Source organism: Dreissena polymorpha, chromosome 1, assembly GCF_020536995.1.
Source record: "Dreissena polymorpha isolate Duluth1 chromosome 1, UMN_Dpol_1.0, whole genome shotgun sequence".
NCBI lineage: Eukaryota > Metazoa > Mollusca > Bivalvia > Myida > Dreissenidae > Dreissena > Dreissena polymorpha.
In genome coordinates, this window is record NC_068355.1 from 52,897,649 (window position 1) to 52,920,137 (window position 22,489).

Genomic DNA, 22,489 nt, shown 5'->3' on the forward strand with positions numbered 1-22,489 from the left:
TACACTCAAAGAAAAGATATTCAATTGACATCCACTGGAACGAAATCATAATTGTGCTAAAACAGTGTCTTGTGTCACACTGCACTACTTAATGCAAGTGGTTGAGATGGGACATTGTAATCACATTAATCATTAAGTTAAACAAATGCCATAGTATATTCACGTTCACTTATTTCCACATACTTATGTTTCTTTAATCACAGCCTGAGTGTGAATAAATAAGAATATTAATAATTGATGCTAAACAGCATGAAGAGATACAATAAAAATCTTAAAACCTAAATAATATGTTCTATGACAAAAAGTAGTAAACTTTAAACTTTTTGAGTAGTTCATGCAAACCATATCCTAGTTTTGAGTCTTGAGTTTATTTGTTAATCAAGTGTTACATGTATAGTTTATCCTCATATCTGTATTTGTAATCATCATTATGTACTATTAACAATATTGCATGGAGATAAAATGTTAACAACTGTACGGTTAGTAACACCGTGTCGGCGATAACCTTCTGTGCTTCAATAGGTTACCCACATAAGTGTTTTCGTATCTTCCATTGTCTTGCAAAACAAATTAACATTCTTAGATTGCTTGTCTAATTAATTGAACCACCATGTTCGTAGCTAAAAGGATGCTGTGTCGTGTATTGATTTCATGGGGTTTTATACTATGTAGTACATACATAATCGGCGAAGGTAGGACGTTTTACTATTTAAACATAGTTCTTTAATAAAAAAATCATACGCACTCATTAAGATTTTCTAATATTTAAACATAAATGTATTATATGTATTGTTTGCATCTTAGAATTTACAAGTAACAGAACTGGATTGGCGTCGAGCACTAATTTAAAATGTTGTTATATGAAGAGTGCAATGTAAAACACTCTTATATTTACATTGTATTATAGAGTCAAATACTCTTTAATAAACTCAATCATTACTCAAATCCTTCAAGACATTTAGTGTGCACGCATACTCGTAATCATTAACGTTAAATGTGCACATTTTTAAAATTAAACCAATCGTATTTATTTTTAATCTTACTTTAATAGTATCCTATTACCTAAATATAAAGAACATGTGTGTTGTACATGTAATTATGTTTAAACATAACGACCAGATTTTCATTTGTGAAACAAAACTGTTGATTTTACTAGGAAGGCCAATGAAGCGCCCTGACTTTGTGAGTGACTGGCTGTATCTCTCAGTACAGACAGGCAAGGACTTGCTTAAGGTTCCTCATGGCCTTGGGCAGGTGCCCGTATAAGTACAGGTCCAGGCCACACCTCCTGATGGACCCAACAAGGATTTTGTTTTCAATGGAATGGGTGGGTACGAAAGGTTAAGCAACGCAGCAAGAACTACTTGTTAAATCTGTGAAAATGTGTATCATTTCCTGTTTAATTAATTTGTTCGTCAAGTTGTCAAGCAAGTTTTACACGATTTATGCCGATATCAATCAGGGCAATCGTTTAAATATTAATTCATCGAAAATACTTTATTTGGTTTAAAAACTGCAAAGAGAAGAATTTTTAATATTTAGTTTGAACAATTTAAATGCGTTTTCATTGGTTATTTTCAGGCGAAGTTCCGCGTGACGACAGCATTTACGATAAATATGGAGCAGTTTCGTACTTGTACGACGAAGAATTCGTCGTGGTCACAACGATGTCCAGTGACGATCATGAGCCAGGAAAAGCAATTTTAACTAGTATGTGGCTTGTAAATAGTTTTATATGATCGTGTTTAATTTGTGTGCATATTTGTAGCAACGGGTGCAAACATTCGTATCCGAATTTTAGTATACAATAACCAGAGCCTACCCGATTAATCGGGTCATAGTGGTTAAGATCGTGCGCTTGTTCGAGTTGTAAAATAGAACGCAGCAATATAATTTATTTTTTAATTCCGATACTTGAACAGATGAAAAAACTTGTGTATTATTCATACAAACACATGTATAAATATTATTATTCATGTGTAATTTTAGTATGTTGCAATCTTGCCATAATTCCGCATTTATGATTTCAGTGAACAATTCCGAGTATATTGGCCCAAACTCCCAAGCAAGTGACGATTGTTATGTTCGTATTTTCGCATGGCACTCCACGTCCCTACCGGAACCTGATTTCCACGTTGGTAATATCAGCCTTCAATCTGGCTGTCAACATGGTTAGTTTTAGCATTTTGTAGTGACTAATTGACAGATAATTGTATTTTTGAAAAAAAAAACTTGATGTAAACACATCCAGATAAGCGGGTACTATAGATTTGCCCGTCCGTCTAATTTTTGTATCGCGCACTTAACTCAAACGGTATTGCTGCTAGAGGGTAGAAATTGATCAACAACAACATCCTCTTCCTTCTCCTCCTCCTCCTCCTCCTCCTCCTCATCATCATCATTAGAACCATCAGCAGCATAAGTACCATCATGATTATGATCATCATTGTATTTGTTTACGGACAAACAGAAACATTCCTATTTCTATTTGAAAGTTCGCGTTATAACCCATAGTCATAACGTGTTCAAACACAGATTGACCATGGTAATATGGCCGCTTATGGAGCATACTTAACATGAATATTTACAAGATCATACACATTCGTAATCATTTTCACAATAAACATGGTAAAACCATGTTTGGCTAAGGTACTGGGGCGGATATAAAATTAATAAATTACGATGTACGAAACAGGTTTGACTAAGGTAATTTTGTAAAGACCACGAAACAAGATTATACATGGTGTTTACAAAGATAATAGTCGACCATAGTCACCAAAGCGGAAATAAAGCACGACATGAAACATTGTTGAACATGGATCAGAGGGGGTAATCACGTGATAGTCAAAATGGCGACGTCCACGCCGAGACAGTTATTTTTCGCCGTTGTATACCCTTTATTACTATTGTTTAATTTTTAAACGACGCCCACTTTCCAGCCATATCAGTAAAAAAGTGATAAGCGTTTATTTCGTATTCGCTTTGTATCTCGAGTTTACTCCCCGCAAATTGTCTTAGTGGAACCGTAATTAGGTCATCCCGCTAAAAAAATTCGCACCGAGTAAAGTCGAGATATAGAGCAAATATTACTATGAAATAAACGCCAGTAACAGTTTCGCTTATATGGCTGGAAAGTGGTCGGACTTTAAAAGTTATTAAAGGGTATAAAACGGCGATAAATACCGGCCTCGGCAAGGACGTCACCATCTTGATAATCACGTGATACCCCCTCTGTGGATGAAGCATGGTCATTTCAATGTCAACCATGGTATTTTACACATGAGTGTGCTAATTACACCGGAGGTATTGTGCTATGTAAAGCCCCAGTCCCATATAAGCATGGATGTCCCGGTTCGTCCCGGATTCCCCCCCCCGGATCAAGAACCGGGACGAACCGGCACGATCCGTGGCCTTTTGGGACTTTTGAGTGTTGACGGTCTTCCTAAGATCACCACCATAATGACAACACGGTATCCATACTGACCAAACTCGGCATCAACACGCCATCAACACGACGCCCACGCGGATTGTCCCGGAAAGTCACGGCAGAGCTACGGACCTACACGGCAGAAACACGGATAAACACGGACCAACACGGCATTTACATAGACCATGTCGGACCTACACGACAACGACACGGACTAACACGGCATCTATACGGACCAAACCGGATGTGCGCCGGACCGACAATAACTAGTATAAAGCAGGTTGATGTTCGGTGATTCCATCACTCAGCAATCAAATCTCGAAGGTGTAACCTCGTATACATATATGATACGTCAACATGTCACCTAAACTGAAGCGTATTGACAAAGTGGGCCACAAAGTTCCCCAAAAATCGCCACGAGCAGCATCCGCTAACGATGAAGAACAGCACCAACAAGGAGAAACAAGATCGAGGCCCATATCAAGATTGCCATTACATTTAAAAGTAGATCAACAACCATTAACACCACCCACGGAAACTGACGCCTAAAAAAAAAGAAGACGCCCCTCGTCCTTTCAGAGAAACATGAGGTCATCATGACCGATTGGCTCACTGAAAACACTATGATGAAAACGAAATGCATTGCTGCCTAATTCAACCCAAATGAATTTGTAGTCGGCGTCGACTAAGGCAATCAAGATTATGGAATGCTAATAGTTGTAGTATAAAGGGCTACCACACCGAGGAAAATGTACGGCGTTGTGCTTCCCGTTCAATACAACCAAATAGTAAATCAACTGCTATAGGTCGCCAAACTGTTTTACGATGCTCTTCTACTCATCTGGCATTTCAGGACAGGACATCGGTTCCACGGCAAATTCAACAAATACTCATCGCAGACCTGAATATAATGATCTTTAAGATGGTGCTGTGTGTTACATACATCAGGCAGCGGTAATTGTCCCCGATGTTAGGTAACGCAAACTTAATGCCAGCTGTCAGATGCGGTTCGGTTTGATTCTTTGCTCAATACGTGTCAGGATCTGATGGTATATCTGATAGCCCATGTGCAGGATATTAAAGATGCCGTTTGCGTCTTTTTTCTTGATTTCGGCCAGCAGTCGTACGTAATCAACCAGGCCAGGTGGTCTTGCGAGCCATTGTCTGACTCAGATGGTTCTCCTTTACATTCTAATCACTGGTTTAGACAAGTCCTTTTCCGCGAATTTACTATTTCTCTGTCGTAGCTTCGCGTAAGCAATCAGTATAGTGTATTCAAACTGAGCTTTTTGAATTAGAAGCTGGCATCACATCATCATCAGCTTGTCCTCATTCGTCATCTAATCGCCCATGTTGCATCGTCGGTAGCACAGGGGACATCCGTGCAACTGCCGTCGATGCCCTTGAAGGACAGGGGTCTGAAATGTGTTCCCGGACTGTCAATGACGCACACGGACAACCAAGGCATAAATACGGTTGTCCCCGGATCCTATACGGCTGTCCTCGGACCACACACGACAGCTACAAGTACCATCCCGGATGGTGCTATCATCCCGGATCGTCACGGATCAATACGGCAGTTTTGTAAAGTTCCCGGAGCGCCAAGGACATTATCGGACGTCCCGGGACCTACACGGATCGACACGGAGCTTCACGGTGGCTACACGTTTCACATTCCGGATCAACTGTATGAGACTGGGGCTTTAGTCATACATTTGTTTTTCGATATACCATGAAATTGTTTTTCAAAGTTTAAATTTTAAACCATTTGATGGATCGCGTTCATGCAAAATTGAAAATGTGCCAATCTTGAACGCAATTATATTTATGTAGTGAAAAGTATTTTTATAGCGACTTAATTATATCTAAATGGGCCGTGCTTTGTGGAAAGAGGGTTTAATCATTGAGCGTAAAGTGTCGTCCAAGACTAGCCTGTGCAGTCAGCACAGGCTTATTAGAGACAACACTGTCCGCATTTATGATATTTTTCGTTTAAAGAAAGTCTCTTCTTAGCAAAACTCTAGTTTAATCGGAAAGGGTCGTCCCTGATTAGCCTGTGCGAACTGCACAGGCTTATCTGGGACGACACTTTACGCTCATTCATTAAAACCTCTTTTCACAGAGCACGGCCTAAAATAAATGTAATTGTATAGAGTCATCAGTGGTGCATAACATTTACTTTTTCTGATCAAAATACTTTTTTTATCCTACAATATCAGGAAAAATAAATTACTGGTATTTTTGGAAAAGTATCAAAGACAATTTGCTGACAATCCATTCCTTTTCAAAACACAGGAGAAGACTGCCTTGTGGAAGTGAATCACGACTTTGGAACGTATCCCAGCCTTGTAGTAGTGCGGACTCGGCTTGATGACTTCTCCTTGACGAATCATTCTTTGATGTCTGACGCCATTGGTAACTGATGCACTGTATACGTTTATATTTATAAAAGCACAATAAAAACCCTTTATAGATAAGCATTTTAAAACGATTTAGTTAAAACATATTATTTTTGCTCGATTGCATAGAACGTATACGGTTTATTGAAACGCTGCGTTTTCTTGGTAAAACCAATACTAGGTGTCTTTTGGGGGAGATTTAACGAAAGCCCCGAAGTGGGGATCGAAAGCGTGAAATCTCAACCACAAGGCGAAACCCTATCCAGTACGGCATGGTGGCCTCTGAAAGCGATTCTGTTTGTATTGCGATCCTAATGAATAGTTTTGTCTCGATAATACATGTTGCAGAAATAAAACGATTTCTTCGATTATGGCTATTTTCTTAATTATAGGCTCAGGGTTCATTTTCGCAAATACCGACGAAGTCGGTCTGCATCACGGATTTGTGGTTTATGGTTTCAACGAGTCGGCATTCAGAATTTGGACAGAATCACAGCGGTATACTCAGCACTGTATGTTATACACGATGCGGTTCATACTAACGGTGTATTGATATAATGATTTAAAACTTTGCAAAGTTATACTCACTTGTAAATTGTATCTGCTTCTTTTAAATTATAAACAAAGATACGTTTATAAAGATTGATAGAATTTCGGCCTCAATCGCTTGAATATCATCGCGTTTTTTCATCTCGCGCTAGTAAGTGTATGTTCATGTATTGGTGAATTTCAGATATTTTCTGTGGAAAAGACGGTACAGGGTTTGGTATTTGTGTGAGTAATGGAACGCTAGAAATTCTTGCTTGGAAGGAGTTTACATTGTCACCAACGGAGAAGATGGAAATGCTTCTTGGGGCACAGGCTAATGAAACATTTGACCAGGAAAAACTCATGTCAGCGAAAACAAGTGGACGCGAATATTTCGTTCAACTTTGGGTAGAATAGTTCAAATATGGCCTAATTGCATTTATTATCTTATGGACTAATATTGTAATTATGAACAAATAATCAGCATTTTATTTGTGTTCGCGGTTGAATATTTTGTTTTCATGTGTTTTCGTAATCATATAAGAATTTATATCATTATGTGAAAGAAAGACATCAACAAAATTAAAATGTTCAGAAATATGTCCTATATCCACTAGGCAGTTGCCCGCAGTGGACCCAATAACAACTTCCGGTTTCTAGCCAGCGGTTCCATGTCAGGATATAGACTCGGCAAAGTAACTCCATGTACCTATGGTGGACTCGTATTCGCATATTCAAACACAACGCTCAGACTTTGGAAGCCAAACAGCTTTGCCAAAAGGGCTGCAATCATTTGCATCTCAGACGTTTTTGCAGGCGGTAAATACTCACAGAGCACGAATGATGCGTTTGCGGTTGCCCACGTATGGATTACTTTAGGTAATTAGGCAACACATGCAGATTAAAAAAACATTTTTTTAATTTGATACTTCTTCAATATAGCGTCTTATTTTTGTACTTCCATATGTTGTCCGCATTATTGTTACCAGTCACTGACGTCACCCGGTTGAATTAAATAGTGTTACTTTCCATGCTCAGACCACACATTGCACGAGGAATGCACTACCTCTCGTGATTGTTGGGAGGCATTTTCCACATGCAGAGATTTAACATGCCAATGCGAGGCCGGATTTACTGAAACACACCAAGACACAAACCATACGGTAGCATATTAATATTGGGTGTATGTTTATATACTACATCATACAATTTTGCCAGCGAAGTTATTTGAAACAACAACAACTGTATTCGAACTTTTATTTGTATCGCTTATTTTCTTTCCATGTAATCAATTTTCGATTTAAGCATGACACAGTATTGTAACGTTTTTAAAAAAAAATGTTATAAACTTTAGTCGACATAATCTTATTCAGACCACAGGATGTTATGTTGACGGAGAATGTAATCACGCAAACGAAACTGCTGGCGACTGCATACGATGTCATCTGCCCTTTGACGCATGTCACTGGCCCGGTGGTAACCGAGTTTAAGCATATAATACATTTAAAAGTGGGAAAATCATTATATGATTTATTTGAGAATTGACGTTTGTCAAAACCTGGTAATTTCATGCTCCCTTTTATTAATTTTATTGTATGAAGTAAATTTACATGCCTTATTATGTTCACTAGAATCGAGATTTTGCTTTCTAATACATAAAGATAGTCAAAAAAGTAATCATGTAATGAAATGAATTCCCTTAAATATGTATTCCAATGTCTTATTTTGTGTTTTAGGCCCAGCTCCTAATACGCACACTACTACAATAGTCAATTCAGGTAAATATATGCGGTAATGTTTAAATATTATAATACTATATATATTTTAAATATACTGCAATAAATCCATGTTATGACTCTGATCACATTCGTTATACATGCATATAAAAACACAGCTATTTGTTATGTTTCTGTCAAGTCCACTGCCAGGGTGCAGCATCAACGGGGTTTTCAGGGGCTTACACACGGGCTTGACAGAATGTAAACACACCGTTAAAGGGGCCTTTTCACAGATTTTGAAGTTTGTCATTAAATGCTTTATATTGATAAAGGTAAACATTGGATCTAAAAAGATCCAGTAAAAAATCAAAAATAAAATTTAAAAAACAGAGAAAAAAAGTAACCCTCAGCAGGGCTCGAACCAGTGACCCCTGGGGTCCTGGAGAAAAAATCAATTAGACCACTCGGCCATCCTGCCAAGTATGCATAACAGACGTATTTTATACTTTATATAAGTAATCTTTGTAGTTTCACAAAATTAAACAACAACAGAACTCTCCAAATTATTCAATCATTTCGCGTTGCAACGCTTTATAATTTAAAGGTTTTTAAATCGTCAAAAGATGCATATAGTGGCTATATTAGGGCATGGTAAATGTTCAGTATTACTGTTTCCTCACAAATGTCATAACTAAAACGAATATTTGCGAATCTGAAACAACTTTTTTCAATTTTGTCAATTTACCAAAACGTGAAAAGGCCCCTTTAAGAACTTTATTTTTGCAAACATCTCAAGTTATTGAAATACATTTGCAAACATCTGAAGTGCATAAAAGACAGCTTTTCTTTCAGTTTGTGGCGATATCTTAAGGTATAAGAATAACTCATTGAATACGTCTAAAATCGGTGACACAATTTAACGTTGCATGAATGATATACATGTTCAATAAATGCAGTTAAATGGAAATAGACAGCTGTGTTTTATGCACTAGTTGAGATTCTTAAGAAAACTTGTTTTAAAAAGTTATTTGAAATAAAGCACATCTTACCGTCGTTTTTAAATCCAATAAAGTTAAAAAGTGGAACCGAAAAGGTCACGTGATCCTGCATCCTGCTTATGTTTCTGTCAAGTCCATTTCTATAGTTGTCTGGAAATATGAAGACATGGCAATGGAAAAATGTTCATCTATTTATAACGCGGTTTCTTAACAAGATATGAACTCTCATGCTTTCGATTTCTGTTATAACTACACAGCCTTGGTTAGACTCTATATTATCATTGGTGGCTCCGCTGCGGGTTTGCTTACACTGGTGACCATAGTTACTATCCTGTGTCTCCGACAGCGAAAGCGCAAGGCAGCCCGTTTAAATCGGTATATGTTTTTAAATAATGTACAATTGTACATCTTAAACGTTTTTGTATGTATTGAGGTATAAAATTACAAAGAACCTATGAACAATATAAAATAAATCTTGTAAAATTTGAGTACATATATATTGGGAAAAAACGTTTAAATACCTTTTTTTTAAATTTACCTGAGGCAACAGTCATGTCATAGATGTTAGTTCAGTAATTATACTTAAAATCTTATTTGTTTAAGGTTAATTTATTCTATTTGTAAGTATAAGGGTAACACTTTTCAATCTTTAGTTATGAGCTGATGCAGACGTTGTAGTGATTGACAACCGCCATTATCAGACATGCAACGTCGCTGTTGATGACAAGCAAATGCAAGTCGTGATAAACGCTTGGTTTTGTAAAATTTCATGGTACATATATGTACAAACATTTGCGTGTATTAACAAAGATAATTCACCAGTTTGGATTTTGAATAAATATATTTGTAAATGAACAATTCTTTATTTTATTTATTGAACTTTGGTCCACTATAGTCGTGATAAACGCTTGGTTTTGTAAAATCTCATTGTATATATATATAGTTCTATACATATACATGTGCGTGTATTAACAAAGATAAATCACCAGTTTTGTTTTTAAATAAATACATTTGTAAATGAACCACTATTTTATATATTGAACCTTGGTCCACTAAACAAATAATAGAAAACATACATTTGGATGAATATTTGACAAGAGTATCACCCAGTAATATATGCCTTCATAAATAAAATATTCAGTGCATCCTTTTAAAATTATTTAAAAATTAGATTACATTGTGTTTCAGAGCACAGTTGATTAGATCGATGACGAGTTGGTCACGCGAGCTGTGTATTTTGTTCTTTCGTTAAATTTGGCACAGCATTTTTACTAATATTGCAAGATATGCACATTTCCGGAGAGGAAATCCATTTCTGCGATGAATAAGACCAAGTTCATGGAAATCGCTGCACAATTGATGACATTATGCCTGTTCAAAGCGATGCACCCTGTTTTCGGGTCATTTTGAGTTGGAAACCTTTTTATATTTATTTTTTATAGTGAAACATTGATTTTTCGTTATAATTTGATTATTTTTCATTCAAAATGAGGTTTTTACTAATTAATATCATAGCAACACGCCACTCTGGATCAGCAGACGATTTATTTCATAAATCAATCTCTGGGTTAATGGTCGCCATCTTTCGAACTACTTTCAAAAGAACAACAACAACAATAACAGTAGAAGACAAGTTTAATTGCGAAACGTGTCACGGTTGTTGAGTGAAATAGTGTTATTTTCAACTGTGTATGAAGCATGTGAACTGGTAGTGAAATAACCGAATTGTTGGTGGAAATGGAATTTAGAAATATATCTAATAATTCATCATCGTGTAGAATTATCATCAGCATCATTTTTGTGGAACATTGCACTATTCAAAATACAAGTGTTTCATAGATATGGTGCTTTTGACATAGTTCACTAACCATCAAGACTGAAATGATTCATGCACACAGGTAAAGTAAATATAATTGAATTTGTGCAGAATGTTTATTTTTTACAAATTATTATTTAATTTGACCAATTTATTTAAGATTGAGTGCACTGAAACTCAAAGTCTAAAGCTTAGTAAGACACTTAAGCCAGTTTTCTGAGAAGAAACAATACTTGTTCAGAGTATAGCAGGCTCATGCGGCCTCTGGTTTATTTATTTTGCCTCGGCCTTTAACCTGGGTCGCTTTGATTTCAGGTGTTTAGCCCCCATATCAACAAGGCTCTTGACCCTATATGTAGTTATTCATATTGTTTAAAGATTTTGAGAACCCTCACTCGGTGCCAGTGGGGATAAAACAGGGACCTTCTTATAGCTAGATGAATGCATCAAATATGCCAGCAACACTTTATAATCAATAACTTTATAATTGATGATTCTGCTCATTTAACTACATTACTAATTTACCAAAACAATGTGAAACACATTTTTATGCCCCCAAAGGAGGGCATATAGTGATCGCACTGTCCGTCTGTCTATCCGTCACACTTTGCATTTAGGTTTCGAAAAAATGCTCATAACTTCTATGTCGCTTCAGATGTAACATTCATATTTGGTATGCATGTGTATATGGACAAGGCCTTCCCATACACACACACATTTTGACCCCTTTGACCTATTTTGTGAAAACTTTCAAAATCTCCCGTCCATAACCATTGGGCCTAGGGCTATCAAATTTGGTATGTAGAGACATCTAATAGTCCTCTACCAAATTTGTTCAAATTATACCCCTGGGGTCAAATTTGACCCTGCCCCGGGGGTCACAAAATTGAATATATGCTTATAAAGGTCTTATTTTTTGAAAACTTTAAAAATCTACTCGTCCATAAACATTGGGCCTAGGGCTACCAAATTTGGTATGTAGAGACATCTAATAGTCCTCTACCAAATTTGTTCAAATTATACCCCTGGGGTCAAATTTGACCCTGCCCCGGGGGTCACAAAATTGAACATATACTTATATAGGGTATATTTTGTGAAAACTACAAATCTTCTCGTCCATAACCATTGGGCCTAGGGCTACCAAATTTGGTATGTAGTGGCATCTTATAGTCCTCTACCAAGTTTGTTCAAATTATGCCCCTGAGGTCAAGTTTGACCCTGCCCCGAGGGTCACAAAATTGAACATATGCTTATATAAGGCCTATTTTGTGAAAACTTCAAAAAATTTCTTGTCAAAAACAATCCGGCCTAGGGCTATCAAATTTGGTATATAGTGATATCTAATAGTCCTCTACCAAATTTGTTCAAATTTAATCCCTAGGGTCAAATTTGACCCTGCCCCGGGGGTCACAAAATTGAACATATGCTTATATAATGCCTATTTTGTGATAACTTAAAAAAAAATCTTGTCCATAACCATTAGGCCTAGGGCTACACAATTTGGTATGCAGTGACATTGTATTGCCCTCTACTTAGTTTGTTCAAATTATGCCCCAGGGGTCAAATTTGACCCTGCCCTGGGGGCCACAAAATCAATTATATGCTTATACATGTATAGTGCCTATTTTGTGAAAATTTTAAAACTCTTATTGTCCTTAACCATAAGGCATAGGGCTACCAAATTTGGTATGTAGTGACATGTTATAGTTCTCTACCAAGTTTGTTCAAATTATGCCCCTTGGATCAAATTTGACCCTGCCCGGGGTCACAAAACTGAACATACGCTTATATGGGGCCTATTTTGTGAAAACTTTAAAAATCTTGTTGTCCATAACCATTGGGCCTAGGGCTACCAAATTTGGTATGTAGTGACATCTAATAAACCACTACCAAATTTGTTCAAATAATGACTCTGGGGTCAACTTTGACCCTGCCCCGGGGGGTCACAAAATTGAATAAACGCTTTTAAAGCGCCTATTTTGTGAAATCTTTAAAAAATCTTCTTGTCGAAAACCATTTGGACTATGGCTACCAAATTTGGTATGCAGTAACATCTTATAGACCTCTACCAAGTTTGTTCAAATTATGCCCTTTGGGTCAAATTTGATCCTGACCCGCATGTCACAAAATTGAACATTACATACGCTTATACATGTATCTTGCTTATTTTGTGAAAACTTTAAAAATATTCTTGTCCTTAACTCTAGGACCTAGGGCTACCACATTTTGTATGTAGTGAGATATAGTAGTCCTCTACAAAGTTTTCTCAAATTATGCCCCTGGGCTTAAATTTGACCCAGCCCAGAAGGCCACAAAAATGTACATGTGCTTAAATAGGGCCTATATTTAAGTACTTGCACATGCAGAGAAATTTGTTTCAGCCTTTTTTTCAGCAGTGGAGTGATACACAGCCATCATAGCCCTCTTGTTTAAATACTCAAAAAATGAAACCGTGTTCATGCTTGCATGAACACAGTTTATAAATGCTGTCAGAATTATAAAATATGCAATTACTATAAATACAAATGCCAGGGAAAAGTGCTTTTTGTACTAAAAAATTCGAATGAATATTACAATAATACATTCTGAATACTTAAGTATGTAATTAACAGTTTTTGTCTGAGAAAATCACTAAATTTTATATATTTATTCAAATTCACATAAATCATATTTCAAAAACACATCATTACTTCAAATCCTTTCAAACAATACTGAAAAAAATGCACAGTTTCTGATTGTTATTGATTCTTTATTAATTTATACATGTACCATTTTTTAATCTTGATGCATCCTCAATTGTATAATGCTCTGGAGGTCACTGGTGTGATCCCCAGTGTGGGAGCATTCTTAAGAAATCTCAAAGAGACACCCAAGTACTGGTTCTAGGCCCAGGAAACGAACTCAAGAGCATTTCACATACATGTACGTACATGTAGTTAGTACTTTAAATTTAATCGAACTAAAAATGGGTTAAAACTAACAACTGAAACCCTTATTAATAGATTTTATTTTGAATCAAGCAAATGTGCAAATTCATTAAAAATAATGAGTAAAATTTAAAAATTCTACTTTAAAGTAATCATGATAATTTAGATCTTCAGAATATTTAATGATGATAATGATACAATTATATATTCCCTAAATGATAAAAATAAAACATGTAATGTTAATTTATGAAAAAAAAAAGTTTTAATTTTATCAATATCATGGTAATTACAACTAGATACAGGCAATTAGATCAGAAACGTGCATTAATTATATTAATGAACAACCCAGACATTTGTAGTGATTTATGGTCACTATTTGATTAACGTTCTATACATGACCTGTCATAAAAGGTATTTTTTAGCCAGTATTACAATCGGCAATGATAGTCTGTATTGCATACATATTCCAACGTCTATTATCGATTCGCTTCCTCAAACTGAACAAATATTTAATGTTTACATCGCGAAACGTAATGCATCCAGTTTCACTTTCGGTTTGGTTGGTTTTGTAAACACCGTAATTTCATCTTAAAAATTGGATGATAGGGTGATTAAATAATAATGGAAAAGTAAATCACTTGGATAATAGGTCAAAATGCAACACAAATGAACGTTAATAGTGCTATTAATATCAAAGTTTCGGTAAAAAGTTTGGCGCTAGTTCAACGCGCATCGTCACTCTGGATCAGCAGACGATTTATTTCATAAATCAATCTCTGGGTTAATGGTCGCCATCTTTCGAACTACTTTCAAAAGAACAACAACAACAATAACAGTTGAAGACAAGTTTAAATGCGAAAAGTTGAAAAATTTAGTACATGTGTCACGGTTGTTGAGTGAAATAGTGTTATTTTCAACTGTGTATGAAGCATGTGAACTGGTAGTGGAATAACCGAATTGTTGGTGGAAATGGAATTTAGAAATATATCTAATAATTCATCATCGTGTAGAATTATCATCAGCATCATTTCTGTGGAACATTGCACTATTCAAAATACAAGTGTTTCATAGATATGGTGCTTTTGACATAGTTCACTAACCATCAAGACTGAAATGATTCATGCACACAGGTAAAGTAAATAATTGAATTTGTGTAGAATGTTTATTTTTTACAAATTATTATTTAATTTGACCAATTTATTTAAGATTGAGTGCACTGAAACTCAAAGTCTAAAGCTTAGTAAGACACTCAAGCAAGTTTTCTGAGAAGAAACAATACTTGTTCTGAGTATAGCAGGCTCATGCGGCCTCTGGTTTATTTATTTTGCCTCGGCCTTTAACCTGGGTCGCTTTGATTTCAGGTGTTTAGCCCCCATATCAACAAGGCTCTTGACCCTATATGTAGTTATTCATATTGTTTAAAGATTTTGAGAACCCTCACTCGGTGCCAGTGGGGATAAAACAGGGACCTTCTTATAGCTAGATGGCATCAAATATGCCAGCAACACTTTATAATCAATAACTTTATAATTGATGATTCTGCTCATTTAACTACATTACTTATTTACCAAAACAATGTGAAACACATTTTATGCCCCCAAAGGAGGGCATATAGTGATCGCACTGTCCGTCTGTCTATCCGTCACACTTTGCATTTAGGTTTCGAAAAAATGCTCATAACTTCTATGTCGCTTCAGATGTAACATTCATATTTGGTATGCATGTGTATATGGACAAGGCCTTCCCATACACACACAAATTTTGACCCCTTTGACCTTGAACTTAGGATCGGCGTTTATCGGGGCGTATGTAATCCTACGGAGACAGCTCTTGTTTTTGTCCTCTGCACAAACCATGATATATCTGCATATATGCATCCAACCAAATCAGTTAAACTATGTGTCACCTAATTACAGTAAACTTATTGCATGTTAACTTTTCAACAATATATATATACATGTATATATAATTATATATAACAGATCTTGAAAAAAAACACACATCAAACTTCAAATTGTTTTAGTAAATTATAGGCTTTACTTGGTATTGTGACATTGACACCACTCATGCATGCGACTATACAATTATACAACTATGGAACACATTATTTATGAGAAATTCCAATACATCAACACATCGTCTCAGATTTAAGGCAGATAATCTAGTGCTTTTTTGCTGCCATTTTTACTATTACACATATTTTCATTTTATGTTATGATGCATTGATCTTGTTTCTAAATTAACCAAGCAATCATGTTAAACTTTTGAAGAAAGATGTTGTCTGATAAATATAGAAAATATAATCACTACAAAGTGAACAAAATTCAGTTGACTACTGTGACCAACAAAGATTTGCCAAAGAGCAATTCAGATCATGATTTAAATTAAATACAAGTAATATGAAAGTCTGCCTATTGGATCCCAGTTAAGACTTATTTGTCAAATCTGCACATTAATTTTCCCTTAGCCATGTAGAATTGGGGACTAAATACCATCAAGTCATGTAAAAAGGAGCAGGGTATAGCACGCTGCTATTGATCTCTTGAGCTTTCACATGAATTTTACAGGCAATTTTCATACAACAAATGATATTATATAGTGTAATGATAAAGCATTATGAGCACAAATTATATCTCTTACTAGTGGTGCAAAAATCTATTAAGTGTCACATTTCAAAAGAAAATTTATATAAAAAGGTATTATTAATTGTTAAAACGTTATAAAAGGTTATTTCAATTCATTTAAGCATTTAATTACAAGAACAAGTGCATTTTATGTCCATTACAATACATGTAACAGTATTGGCATTGTATTTATCTGCATTTGATGTATTTAATACACTTAAAAATGCAGACAAGACACACTTCTAACAGAAACAAATGTATTTTTTTCTGCATTTTTCCAGCATAAATACTCTTCAAGTGTATTTTTTATCATCCCAAATACACTTTACCAGGAAAAAGGTATGTTAAAATGCATTTTTAGTTTGTTTTAAGTATATTTTCAAATGCATTAAGACACTCTTCTTTTGCAAAAAATGTTGAACAAAAACTTGAAAATATTTAATATACTAAAGTGTTGTAATAATTAAAGTTTTGTATGAGCATCAAAAACAGTGTCAAATTCATACCAGTGCCTATTTAGTAGCAGTAGGCCTTATATGGTCTACTTGTGGTAGAAATAATGCATTTTGTATAATACAACATACATAAATTAAAAAATATAGCTGCCCATACAGTTCAATACAATGTTCAATTAACTACACTATGCAAAGTTGAAATATGACATCAAGCTTGGAATAATCTTTTCAATAATGAATAATATGCTGTTTAAATTTATAAGTGAAATAGACACTTGCATATAAAAACTGATTTTACATCAAAACTAAATGTTTAATTTGATTTTTAGCTCCACTGGCCAAAGGTCATGTGTCCATCGTGCATCCATGCATAAACTTTTCCTTTAAACATCTTCTCCTAAACTACTGGTCCGATTCTGATGAAATTTCTTAGGAATGTTCCTGGGGTGAACCTCTTTCAAATTTGTTCAAATTATGCCCCTGGGGTCAAATTTGACTCTGCCCTGGGGGTCACAAAATTGACAATTTGCTTAAATAAGGCCAATTTTGTGAAAACTTTCAAAATCTCCCGTCCATAACCATTGGGCCTAGGGCTATCAAATTTGGTATGTAGAGACATCTAATAGTCTTCTACCAAATTTGTTCAAATTATACCCCTGGGGTCAAATTTGACCCTGCCCCGGGGGTCACAAAATTGAACATATGCTTATATAGGGTATATTTTCTGAAAACTTTACAAATCTTCTCGTCCATAACCATTGGGCCTAGGGCTACCAAATTTGGTATGTAGTGGCATCTTATAATCCTCTACCAAGTTTGTTCAACTTATGCCCCTGGGGTCAAGTTTTACCCTGCCCCGAGGGTCACAAAATTGAACATATGCTTATATAAGGCCTATTTTGTGACAACTTCAAAAAAATTCTTGTCCATAACAATCCGGCCTAGGGCTATCAAATTTGGTATATAGTGACATCTAATAGTCCTCTACCAAATTTGTTCAAAATTAATCCCTAGGGTCAAATTTTACCCTGCCCCGGGGGTCACAAAATTGAACATATGCTTATATAATGCCTTTTTTGTGATAACTTAAAAAAAATCTTGTCCATAACCATTAGGCCTAGGGCTACACAATTTGGTATGTAGAGACATTGTATAGTCCTCTACTTAGTTTGTTCAAATTATGCCCCAGGGGTCAAATTTGACCCTGCCCCGGGGGCCACAAAATCAATTATATGCTTATATAGTGCCTATTTTGTGAAAATTTTAAAACTCTTCTTGTCCTTAACCATAAGGCATAGGGCTACCAAATTTGGTATGTAGTGACATGTTATAGTTCTCTACCAAGTTTGTTCAAATTATGCCCCTTGGGTCAAATTTGACCCTGCCCGGGGTCACAAAACTGAACATACACTTATATGGGGCCTATTTTGTGAAAACTTTAAAAATCTTGTTGTCCATAACCATTGGGCCTAGGGCTACCAAATTTGGTATGTAGTAACATCTAATAAACCTCTACCAAATTTGTACAAATAATGCCTCTGGGGTCAACTTTGACCCTGCCCCGGGGGGGTCACAAAATTGAATAAACGCTTTAAGTGCCTATTTTGTGAAATCTTTAAAAATCTTCTTGTCGAAAACCATTTGGACTATGGCTACCAAATTTGGTATGCAGTAACATCTTATAGTCCTCTACCAAGTTTGTTCAAATTATGCCTTTTGGGTCAAATTTGATCCTGAACCGCATGTCACAAAATTGAACATTATATACGCTTATATCTTGCTTATTTTGTGAAAACTTTAAAAATATTCTTGTCCTTAACTCTAGGACCTAGGGCTACCACATTTTGTATGTAGTGAGATATAGTAGTCCTCTACAAAGATTTCTCAAATTATGCCCCTGGGGTTAAATTTGACCCAGCCCAGAAGGTCACAAAAGTGTACATGTGCTTAAATAGGGCCTATATTTAAGTATTTGCACATGCAGAGAAATTTGTTTCAGCCTTTTTTCAGCAGTGGAGCGATACAGGGCCATCATGGCCCTCTTGTTTAAATACTCAAAAAATGAAACCGGTTTCATGCTTGCATGAACACAGTTTATAAATGCTGTCAGAATTATAAAATATGTAAGTACTATAAATGCAAATGCCAGGGAAAAGTGCTTTTTGTACTAAAAAATTTGAATGAATATTACAATAATACATTCTGAATACTTTAGTATGTAATAAACAGTTTTGTCTGAGAAAATCACTAAATTTTATATATTTATTCAAATTCACATAAATCATATTTCAAAAACACATAATTACTTCAAATCCTTTCAAACAATACTGAAAAAATGCACAGTTTCTGATTGTTATTGATTCTTTATTAATTTATACATGTACCATTTTTTAATCTTGATGCATCCTCAATTGTATAATGCTCTGGAGGTCACTGGTGTGATCCCCAGTGTGGGAGCATTCTTAAGAAATCTCAAAGAGACACCCAAGTACTGGTTCTAGGCCCAGGAAACGAACTCAAGAGCATTTCACATACATGTACGTACATGTAGTTAGTACTTTAAATTTAATCGAACTAAAAATGGGTTAAAACTAACAACTGAAACCCTTATTAATAGATTTTATTTTGAATCAAGCAAATGTGCAAATTCATTAAAAATAATGAGTAAAATTTAAAAATTCTACTTTAAAGTAATCATGATAATTTAGATCTTCAGAATATTTAATGATGATAATGATACAATTATATATTCCCTAAATGATAAAAATAAAACATGTAATGTTAATTTATGAAAAAAAAAAGTTTTAATTTTATCAATATCATGGTAATTACAACTAGATACAGGCAATTAGATCAGAAACGTGCATTAATTATATTAATGAACAACCCAGACATTTGTAGTGATTTATGGTCACTATTTGATTAACGTTCTATACATGACCTGTCATAAAAGGTATTTTTTAGCCAGTATTACAATCGGCAATGATAGTCTGTATTGCATACATATTCCAACGTCTATTATCGATTCGCTTCCTCAAACTGAACAAATATTTAATGTTTACATCGCGAAACGTAATGCATCCAGTTTCACTTTCGGTTTGGTTGGTTTTGTAAACACCGTAATTTCATCTTAAAAATTGGATGATAGGGTGATTAAATAATAATGGAAAAGTAAATCACTTGGATAATAGGTCAAAATGCAACACAAATGAACGTTAATAGTGCTATTAATATCAAAGTTTCGGTAAAAAGTTTGGCGCTAGTTCAACGCGCATCGTATACAGCCTCATAACAATAGACTGACAACCTTTTGGGTAGTAAAGTAGTAATACAAGGCAATATGGCGACCGTTAGCCACGAGGCCTATCTTACGGAGGAATCCGAGATAGCCGATGTATCACGATTGACCGGTCTTACTGACCTGTGTGAATGCGCGCTAAGGATTGTGGGAAACGGACTTTTTTCCATCATGGCGTTGGTAAACATAATAAACACGGAAGTGAAAAATGGTAATTAATTATTATCAAAAACAGGCCCCATCAAACCGGGCCAGCTGTAATATATACATGGATGCAGTTTGTGCTTCAAAAGGAGCCACTTTTTATGTCAGTCTATTGTTTGTAAGAATCACTAAACACGTAACTTAGACTAACTAAACACGTTGCAAGACTGTATCTTCGAAATAGTAAATAAATCAAAATCATAAATAAATATTTATAATTAAATACCTGCTAAAATTTGAGAACGTAAACAATTTAAAATAAACGCTGTGAACATTACAAGGAATCTTACATGTAGGCCTCATGTGTGAGAGGATTAATCAGGGATAAAATAAATGGAGTTCAAAGGATCTAACATTTTGAGGAGGACGTCATGGTATCTTGGACATTTGGCACTTTCATATATTTATTTAGTAGATACTGAAAATGCTGAATGTGCTAATTGCAACATCAAAGACGAGCAGGTGAGATTTTTACAGCTTTATTTTTCTTGACATTAGCAACCCCAGCTAATTTTTCATCAACATCTGTTTTTAAAGGCAATTGCATATTTGAAAAGAGCTCTTAAAGAGCTTTTCAGAACAGTTTTTCTTTTTGAAATATCTTAAAAAATAAAAAAAGTTATGGAAATTTGAATATTGCTAAAATGCGCCCAAATTCTGAATTTTCTCCCAATATAAAGTGAACAAGGAAGCGCGACATTCGCGGCACCGGAAATTCAAGTTCATACATTTTTACAATTTTAGCTCGGCTGTTTTCGGGGAAAACCCTAGGTATTGTCATAGACAGCTCGTCGTCAGACGTCTGCGTCGTGCTAAGACCTTTACATAGGCTCAAAAATCAAAGTGCTTCCACCTAAAACATTAAAACCTCACATGTATATGCACCTTGATGATTTCTACACACCACACCCATTTTGGGGTCACTCGGTCAAAGGTCAAGGTCACTAACCTCTAAAAATTCTTTTAATAAATTTCATTTATTCAAAACTGCACCGCAGCCTAGTTTGGCACCCATAATGTGGTGCTCTTGTTTATATATAATTAACCAGGTTTTCCGAAGGAAAAAACTGGTTATTAGATTGGCGAATGCGGGCGGGCTGGCTGGCTGGCGGGCTGGCGGGCTGGCTGGCGGGCTGGCGGAACAAGCTTGTCCGGGCCATAACTTTGTCATTCATTGTGAGATTTTAAAATCATTTGGCACATTTGTTAACCATCATTAGACGGTGTGTCGCGCGAAAAAATTACGTCAATATCTCCAAGGTCAAGGTCACACTTTGAGTTCAAAGGTAAAAAATAGCCATAAATGAGCTTGTCTGGGCTATAACTATGTCATTCATTATGACATTTTAAAATCATTTGGCACATTTGTTCACCATCATGGGACGGTGTGTTGCACGAAAGAATCACGTCAATATCTCCAATGTCAAGGTCGCCACGACTAAAAATAGATTTATTTTAAAACAAACTTACAAAGGGCGTTAATTTTGTTTGTTCATTTCAAAAGTTCAGTTTGAGTTGTCTCCCTTTATCAGATTTTTTTTCACAATGAAAACCTAGTTTTGTGACAATTTTGTCCCTTGTTTTAAAAATGTATTAATAACCAGAATATTTGATGCATGTATAAATAAAAAGATACAGCCATGAACAGTGTGTTTTAATTTTTAATAAATATGCTTTGATTGCGTATATGCAAAACAATGAAGTCCATATATTGTTAACTGATTTTTAAAATGTTGAATGTCACACATTACGTACCAGTCCGTTTATGTACCGACACTTTATGTACCACTATCTGACACTTTATGTACCATAGTTATAATATAAAGAGATAACTAATTTGATATGAATGTGTGTTATTGATGAAATGTATTTTGTGTGATAGTATTTATGAATTTAGACTTATAGATCTATATTGGCCATAGATTTTATATTTTGTCAGATTGTCTAAGTGTCACTGAGTGTCTTAGTTTAATTTATTAGCCCAAGTACATGTAGTACTTAATAAATGATTTATTAGTCTTACCTGAAATTGAAGTAAATTATAAAAATTCATTTGTCTCTTATCTTATCCTGACTAAGGATTATAAAGTCTAAA

The 22,489-nt window shown here is 35.3% G+C and overlaps 1 protein-coding gene across 2 annotated transcripts; it reads left to right on the top strand.

The window, feature by feature from the left end:
• Positions 1–473: 473 nt before the first annotated feature.
• LOC127877283 (uncharacterized) lies at positions 474–9,933 on the top strand. 2 transcript variants are annotated; one of them, XM_052423013.1, is made up of 13 exons: positions 476–692; positions 1,157–1,327; positions 1,582–1,710; positions 2,031–2,171; positions 5,723–5,842; positions 6,219–6,338; positions 6,560–6,762; positions 6,972–7,233; positions 7,393–7,517; positions 7,728–7,830; positions 8,091–8,132; positions 9,328–9,445; positions 9,724–9,928. In XM_052423013.1, the coding sequence occupies exons 2-13, from the start codon at positions 1,324–1,326 to the stop codon at positions 9,746–9,748; spliced, it is 1,392 nt and encodes a 463-aa protein (XP_052278973.1). In that variant the 5' UTR covers positions 476–692; positions 1,157–1,323; the 3' UTR covers positions 9,749–9,928. The 2 variants fall into 2 exon arrangements, with proteins under 2 accessions (XP_052279052.1, XP_052278973.1); XM_052423092.1 differs by lacking the exon at positions 6,560–6,762 and having other exon boundaries at positions 474–692; positions 6,976–7,233; positions 9,724–9,933.
• The last annotated feature ends 12,556 nt before the right edge of the window (positions 9,934–22,489 follow it).